This window comes from Echeneis naucrates, chromosome 14, assembly GCF_900963305.1.
Source record: "Echeneis naucrates chromosome 14, fEcheNa1.1, whole genome shotgun sequence".
NCBI classification, from domain to species: domain Eukaryota; kingdom Metazoa; phylum Chordata; class Actinopteri; order Carangiformes; family Echeneidae; genus Echeneis; species Echeneis naucrates.
The window spans coordinates 11879476-11887304 of NC_042524.1; the positions used below are offsets into that span (position 1 = coordinate 11879476).

The window sequence follows — 7829 nt, forward strand, 5'->3', positions numbered from 1 at the left end:
CATACATACAGACACACTGTTAGCAACATGTACATATATTTATGAATATTGTGTAAAGTTTACCTACAGGAATGTGGCTTGTTTAGGAAGCAGCCAAGAACCCCAAAGTTCAAGTCATGGCAAAATAATCATGAAAGAAAATGAAAAGGCCGAATTGAAACACTGAGAGGTTGTTGTGACTTTGTCGTTTTTCCTAATGTTGGAGTTTTGAGTGACTCAAGTACATAGTGAAAGTACATAGAGAAACTTTGAGGGGGTAGGGTCCATATCAGCAAAACTGAAATGTCTCAAATGTTTCACTTTCCTTATTACTTTCTGCACATGTGTAAGAAATGCCTTACTAGGCTGAAACTGGGTTATTTTAAAGAATAAAGTCAAGTTCAGTCGAAACACAGGAAACAGTCACCTAACTGGTTTGAGGACTCAGGAACCAGGAGTGACTTCTCAGGAATGTTTTCACCTGTGAACACAATGACCTGGAGTGAGAGGCGTGGCTATCCTTGTGAGAGCATGAACAGTGGGAGTATTGCTTTGCTATGCCTCCTCTCACTTCCTGATCTCTAAACGCTGCTCAAATATGTGGAGGGACACACAGTGTGACAAACAGAGTGACAAATCTGTAATTTTCTGGACCTTTGACAGACCGGCCCGAAAATATCATTCTGCCACAAAGGTAAGATAAATCTCTCTCAACATCGTCATATCTTGGTAGATTAATTCTGAGGAATTCTGTCCCCATAGTAAATATTACGTGTCTACAGTGTCACAAGAAAGTCACAGATATTTGGTTTACTTATAATCACAGTATCATTGGTTGAGATAAATAACCAGGTAAATACAGCTTTTCAGTGGATTGTAGATACAGATACTTTTTTACAACTTATTGATGTCCATAGTTGTGAGGTAGGTGGATGAATAAATAATCTCTTCGCCTCAGTCCAGTGAGGTTACCTGAGAATATAAAACAGCTAGTTAGGAAAACCGTCATGAAAACATCCATGCAGCTGAAAAAAACCTTGCTGTGATTGTGACCATGTGAATAGTTGTTAATCATTTCTGACTGATCTATACTCTAATAATTCTATTTAGATTATTTACCCGGTGCTGGTGTAAAGTATGTTCCCATGGCAATATCTGGCCCTGCTCCTGCTGATAGTAGTTCAAATATGCAAAGGTAAGGCTCAAATAGCACTGTCTACTCTGTCAATAAGTGTATAGCTGTCCCTCTGGGAAACGGTCTCATCATAATAGAGGAACAGTGGAAGTTCTTTGGTTTGTTGTCACCACATTTCCAGCTTCTTTAAATCTTCATAACTGCATGTGTCAGTGAGTTTCTTGTAAATTGTGTGCTTTTTTTGGTCCACTGTTCAACAAACCGTAACAGTGAGGTTACAAGTCAGATCCACTCAGCGGTCTTAGTGTTTCACAAATTTTCCATGTGAACTAGCTCATGACATATTTCTTTCTTGTGGGCAGAGCTGTGAAACAGTTTTATCCTAGATTGGCACGGAATAATCCAGACTACCCTGAGTCATATGAAGATTATATCATTGATGAGAGCAGAGTTTTTAAATCAATGTATCTGAAAACCTCTTTCTCTCTCTCTCTTTCCACCTCCTTGTTGTTGTTGTTGTTGTTTTTTTTTCTCCCTTACCTGCCAGCTCAGAGATGTGATGAATTTACTGACCTAAATTTTGGCCATGCATTCATTGGCACTAGCATCAGAGTTAAGTTGCTGCTGTACACCAGGGGAAATGGCACTTGTGCTACACTTCTGTCCCACACCAACCTGTCTGCCCAGCCCCTGCTCAACTTGTCCAGACCCACCACCTTTGTCATTCATGGGTATCGGCCCACGGGATCCTCGCCGGTGTGGGTCAACAACCTCACAGAGCTGCTGCTGCACAGGGAAGACCTTAATGTCATTGTAGTGGACTGGAACTATGGAGCTGCTAATGTCAACTATCTTAAAGCTGTGGAGAACACACAGAAGGCAGCAGCCAACCTCACCGCTTTCATAAAAATAATGCAGGTATGAGCTGTGTATGAGTCTGTCTGTGGCCATCACTATCACTGAAACGTCACAGACTGATGGCTGATCATTTCAGGAACATGGTGCCTCACTGACCTCCATCCACTTGATTGGAGTCAGTCTCGGAGCTCACATGTCAGGTTTTGTAGGCGCTAACCTGAATGGATCCATTGGAAGAATCACAGGTAGGATTTGTTCATATCGGCACATAAATTCAGATCGCTTTCAAAATTTATGCCATAATTATTATTTATGTCTTACGGGGACATTTTAGAGAACTACACGTTGACATTGCATTGCATAGATGAATAAAAGAAATACTGTACAAATCACACAACCTTTGGACACTAAATTAAGAGTTTTGGCATCCAGCTGAAATGCTTACCAAGGACACTTCATTATAATTGTGACACCCAAATGAGGTATAATTCCTGCATTGGTAACATAACAGTAACTAATAACACAGAGTATTATTGTTTGTCAGATGTTACACAGCATCAAAAGTACTAGGCCAAGGTTTAAGTTGTGGAGTTGCAGCAACATAGGAAAGGAAATCAGCAAATGTCTGGTTTGCGAATATCCTGAAAGGTCTGCTGATGTCTGATGATGTGATGTTTGCAGGCCTGGATCCTGCTGGCCCTCAGTTCACCGGCACACGTCCAGAAGATCGACTGGACTCAACAGATGCCCAGTTTGTCGATGTCCTGCACACAGACATGGACTGTTAGAATTGTTTAAAATTTTTTAATGAATGCATATCTAAAACAAAAGTTATACATGATTAAAATAATATCTTTTCGCAAAATAATACATTCATGAGTAAAACGGCTGTGTTTTTGCAGCCCTGGGCTTCAGAGAACCTCTCGGTCACATTGATTTCTATGCAAATGGAGGAGCAGACCAGCCCGGCTGTCCAAGCACAATCTTCTCTGGTAAGATCTTTAATATTACAACACTTTGTGCTTTAGGGACATGACCATTATGCTAAAATCCCACTACCTATCTCACCCCTGTACAGGAACCTCTTACTTTAAATGTGACCACCAGAGATCAGTGTTTCTCTACCTTGAATCTATGAGACAGACGTGTCCCATCAGGGCTTTCCCCTGCTCGTCCTACAGTGACTTTCTGGATGGAAAATGCTTGGACTGTGACAAGTTTGGTGCTGCTGGATGTCCTGTCTTTGGTTGGTACTACTATACACCAGAAACAAGCAATACACTTTATTTCAGTTGTTTATACTTCAAATTCATGACTATTGTATTATCTGGACTCATTTCCCAGCGAGATACAGGTTTTACACAGGTTTTAAACAGAAATTTTATGAACACACTACTGAAGGAAAGAAAAACTTTCATTTGGATATTGATAGTCCAAAGTACTGATAAACTGAATGTACAGTTTCATAACTTTGAGTTTGAATGTTGTATGGTCTGTCATGATGTAAATATCTTCAGCAGGCTCTTTATTTCTCCAGAGGTTATAGTTTTTACTGGCCCTGACACAGTTGTTTTACTCCTGCTTAGGCTATGATGTCACACAGTGGGAACGTGTCCTTCTGAAGCTCGGCCAGACAAAGACTTTCTTCACAACAAATTCAATGTCGCCATTCTGCAGTAAGTAAGACCAGACCCTAAAACAGTCACAGATGGTCTAATCCTGGATAAACTCCACTTTTATGAGAGTTCGTCAGTTATGACAAAAGATTTGTTTTGATGTAAAAAGGGTGGACAAAATTTTAATAAAATGTTGATATCTTCTCGCAGTCACATCCGCATACAGAGTGGATGTGATTATATGGAACAGGGATGCTCGCTGGGGTTACATTACCGTCAAACTTCATGATAAAGGAACAGAAGCAGTGGCAACAATTGACCAGTAAGTTCTGCTCAAAGTACACTATGACCTCTTTGTCTGCCTGTTGTTGCTTTCCCACTGTAATGTGTGTTGGTTTTTTTAATATTAGCAAATCCACAAAGTTCCAGAAGTACACAGAGACAAGGTTGTTTGCGCAGTTCAACAAAGACGTTAAGTCAGTGGACAAGGTGTCCATCATGTTCTCAACTGGGAATGTATTCAAGCCCAAATACAAGCTCCGTGTTCTCAGAGTCCGTCTCACACATCTGGAACGCAAAGACAGGTAACATCTTTAAGACTGGACACTTTGATCCCTAAAGTCAGCCATTAATATAGTGTCACCTTTACCAGCAGCAGAATTACAGAGGTATGGACTTTGTGCTTTACAGGCCTCTATGTCGATATGACATTGTTCTTGAGGAGAAGACCGAGGTCACGTTCAGGCCCATTCCATGTGAAGAATCCAACTTCTGAGGAAAAGTCAAACTCTCTGTCTAAACCTTCACACAGAGGTTTGGCTGACTCACCCCTCCCTCCAGGACTGTATGGAAAAATATTAAAGACTAAAAATAAATTTACGTCAATAACTTCAGAGCTAGTGACCAAATATATACTGGCATAATGTGAAGGCTTGGGATCTGGAAATAAAGCTGTTATACCTGTAAATGATTTTATGTACGTTTTAAAGAGAAAATATATTTTGACTTTCTTCGTGGTCTCAGTTGTTATCTTTCATTTTTATAAACAAAATGAGATCAACTATATATTTATTTGTGAATTCACCCTTTATATTAAAATAAATAAATCAAGTAAACAATGTTTCCAGTGTCTTTTCAGGACATCATTAAGCTCCCACACTTCAGCCATCAATAAATGAACTGACAGGTTGATCAATTTTCTATACCATAAAAAGACAAGCTGTTAAAAAAACATATGCACCTAAATCATCCTAAAAAAATAAAAACGTCATTGTGTCTCTACATCACAATAAAGACAAATGTGGCTCAGCCCTGAGCTGCTTTAAGTGTCGTCTGCCATCCTTGTCTTTCTGTCACAGGTTTCCTAATCAGCTGGATAAAGGATAATGTTTGAAAACCAGTTTGAAAACCAGTTCATCCCATTCAGGCCCAGCTCTCATTCACAATCAAGGATCAGAAAGCAAGGATTTGCATAGGAAACAGTCTTGCACAGTCTTGGATTTGCATAGGAAACAGGAAATTTTACTGATATTCTTCTTGGAGTGACTCAGCATCAAGAGGCAGTTCCTTTTTTTTTTCTTTTGGGCCACCTGAGGTCTGCTTCCACTGTCACTCATACACTTTGAGCAATGGCTGAGTAAAAACATGAAGTCCTGTTGGCCATTCAGCAGTCTAAGAGAAGTGAGCAAAATTACATCCAATATATATATATGTATATATATATATATATATTTTTTTTTTTTTTTTTTTTCAATAAAAAGGAGCGAGGATAATTTCTTTTTAATTTAGAAAAGCATCATCTATCCAATGGGCAGTGAAACGTTTCTGTCAATTCAGGATGACTCTCACTCATTTAGACATGTGCTTCTTCATACGTTGAATCTCCATCTATGACAAAAGAAAACACACCATGAGAGGAGTTTCTTTGTATCAAGTCATTATTCTCGACCCATTGTGATTCTGATGAGCTTTAGAACGTGAATAAGACTGCAGAGAAATCTTATCTCACCTGTAAGGTCAAGCGGATCCTTTTCTCCTCATCAAGCTCATTCATGAGAAGTTTAATCTCTTTGCTGGAACACAAATTTACAATCGTCAAATTAGTTCAACAAAAAACATTCCTGATGGAAATGGCAGGGGTGGTAACGTCTCATGTCGCCATTAAAGTAACAAAGCCATACTTGTGCTGAGTCTTCATCTGTTCAAACTGGTCTCTCAGGTCTCTCAGCTCTGTCTGCAGCTGTTGCAGGTTTGGTGGGCCGTGTTTGACTGGACTTCTGCTTGGCTCAGGGTCTGACTTGAGGCCTGGGGTTGGATGCAGTAGAACAGAGAGAGCCTTTGGTAACAGAGCAGAGAGGGGCGGCGTGGGCACACTCTTGGATGCTGCCCCCTATGGAGGACAACTCAACATTACAATGCGGCACAAATCAGATCAGAACATCAGAAATTCTAGTTTCTTTTTCACACTCACAGACAGGGCCGACTCATTTTGACTCGTCTCCTGAGAGTTTTCTTGAAGTGTTAAAGCATCCATCTCTTGTCTCAGGCTTTCTTTCCTTTCCTCTTCCATCACAAGCGTTACCTGTAAATTAAATCTAGTTTTAGATATCTATTGAGTAAAATATAAGTAAGAGGGTAAATGTCCCTCCCTCACCCTCTGAAAGCAGAAAAAATGATATCTCAGCTTTTGGTGTCCCCAAAGAAAATACTAAAAATGTCAGTTAGATTATTAACAGATGAATGTAGTGATGGACATACAAAAAAAAAAAAACAAAACATGGGATAAGATAAGAAGATAGCTCATATTGTGTGAAGTAAGGAGTCAAAGCAAATGTCTACGGCTATTTCATGAAGCTGTTTGTGTACAAGGCAGCTCAGAAAAGTTAAATTTATCACAAGGACAGATGGGACTCAAATAGACACCACCAAATAGTTTTTATGTCGGAGTCAGTTTATAGCAATATTGTAGTAGTAGAAATGAACTGGATGAAGGAACAATGAAATGATATGACTTACATATGTCTATTATAATAAATATATACTTCCCAGAGTCTGAAGCTCTGACTGTAACCTCTCATCTGCAACAAGAGCTGCCTGCTCATGCAGCTTCTCCGTGACTGACACAATTGAGTCAAACTCCTCTGTGTCTTTGAGGGAAACGGAGAATAAATGTTAAAACACACCACTCAGAACCAAAGATTCATTAAAACCCATCACTATAGAGATCCTGGTCCATTTTTACAGTAATAGGGCCACTGTGTTTTTGAGATTCCTATGTGTTTGTGCCTACATTAGCATTTGTCCTTTTTTTCTTTTAAGCATGCAAGATTCAAGTGTGATAGCATTTCAAAAGACTTTGTAACAAATCTAACAGCAACAGTTGCAAGGCTTACCAGGAATGAGGACTGAGCTATAGCTGCCCATCTTGGCAGAGAAGAATACAAGTGCAGAAAGACACAAAAACCTGCAGAGACTTTAAGTCTACATCTACAAATGACAGATTGGATCAAGTCAGTGGAGCAGAAATCCACATTCAGCTCACTCTATTCTCATTCTACACCTTTTAGAAATTGAAATGCACTAAAAAAACAGGGGTAGTTCTTCAGCTGTTAGCTGCGCTTACTAATTCAGCAACTTGAATTTGTTAAGTGGTACTTCTCTATCCAACTAAATGTGGGTGTTACAGTAGAGGCAGCTGTTGTCTCTCATACTGCAGCAGTGAACAAATGTGCAACACATGCGGGAACCAATGCAAGGAAAGCTCATTAGTAACCATACTAAACCAATTACCAGATTATTGTCAGTTAGTGAAGGATCTGGTGCGTAGACTCACCTTGTTTTGTCAGTGTCAGTGGTGAGATACAGCAGCATGTGGGGTAACTGGACACCCTCCATTGTAACCCAGGGTGGTGTGTGGAGCATGTTGTGATGAGGAGTGGTACTGTCAGGGCTAAGTTTAGCTCAGGACACAGTGGGGCTCAACTCTGCTCACAAATATCAGCGGGGTAGAGCGAAGGGCGAGAGAGGTGTTTACTGCAGTTATATAGGAACTGATGTTTGAACTGGAAGCAGAAAGATGATGACTCTTCTGACAGCTCAGGACTCATTTTGACTTGCTTTCCCAAAAAGTGCTTTAAAGTCACACTTAATTTTACACAAAGCCCAGTGTTCTCATTGCAAATATTTTCTTATTCATTTGTGGTTTTCTAGGGTCAGACTCATTTTAGCTTGGACTTCAAATT

The 7829-nt window shown here is 39.9% G+C and overlaps 2 protein-coding genes across 3 annotated transcripts; one reads left to right on the plus strand and one right to left on the minus strand.

The window, feature by feature from the left end:
* The first annotated feature begins 525 nt into the window (after positions 1-525).
* Positions 526-4832, plus strand: LOC115054141 (lipase member H). The gene is made up of 11 exons (XM_029519188.1): positions 526-673; positions 1090-1174; positions 1662-2032; positions 2109-2217; positions 2654-2755; positions 2875-2964; positions 3051-3218; positions 3559-3648; positions 3799-3910; positions 3999-4172; positions 4279-4832. Exons 2-11 carry the CDS (start codon positions 1117-1119, stop codon positions 4361-4363), a joined length of 1359 nt encoding a protein of 452 aa, XP_029375048.1. The 5' UTR covers positions 526-673; positions 1090-1116; the 3' UTR covers positions 4364-4832.
* A 484-nt stretch (positions 4833-5316) lies between these two features.
* LOC115054142 (SH3 domain-containing kinase-binding protein 1) lies at positions 5317-7444 on the minus strand. Of its 2 annotated transcripts, XM_029519190.1 has the most exons (7): positions 7421-7444; positions 6981-7074; positions 6634-6734; positions 6059-6169; positions 5769-5977; positions 5597-5660; positions 5317-5475 (listed from the first exon to the last, which is right to left on the minus strand). In XM_029519190.1, the coding sequence occupies exons 2-7, from the start codon at positions 7009-7011 to the stop codon at positions 5437-5439; spliced, it is 555 nt and encodes a 184-aa protein (XP_029375050.1). In that variant the 5' UTR covers positions 7012-7074; positions 7421-7444; the 3' UTR covers positions 5317-5436. The 2 variants fall into 2 exon arrangements, with proteins under 2 accessions (XP_029375050.1, XP_029375049.1); XM_029519189.1 differs by lacking the exon at positions 7421-7444 and having other exon boundaries at positions 6981-7385.
* Positions 7445-7829: the final 385 nt, after the last annotated feature.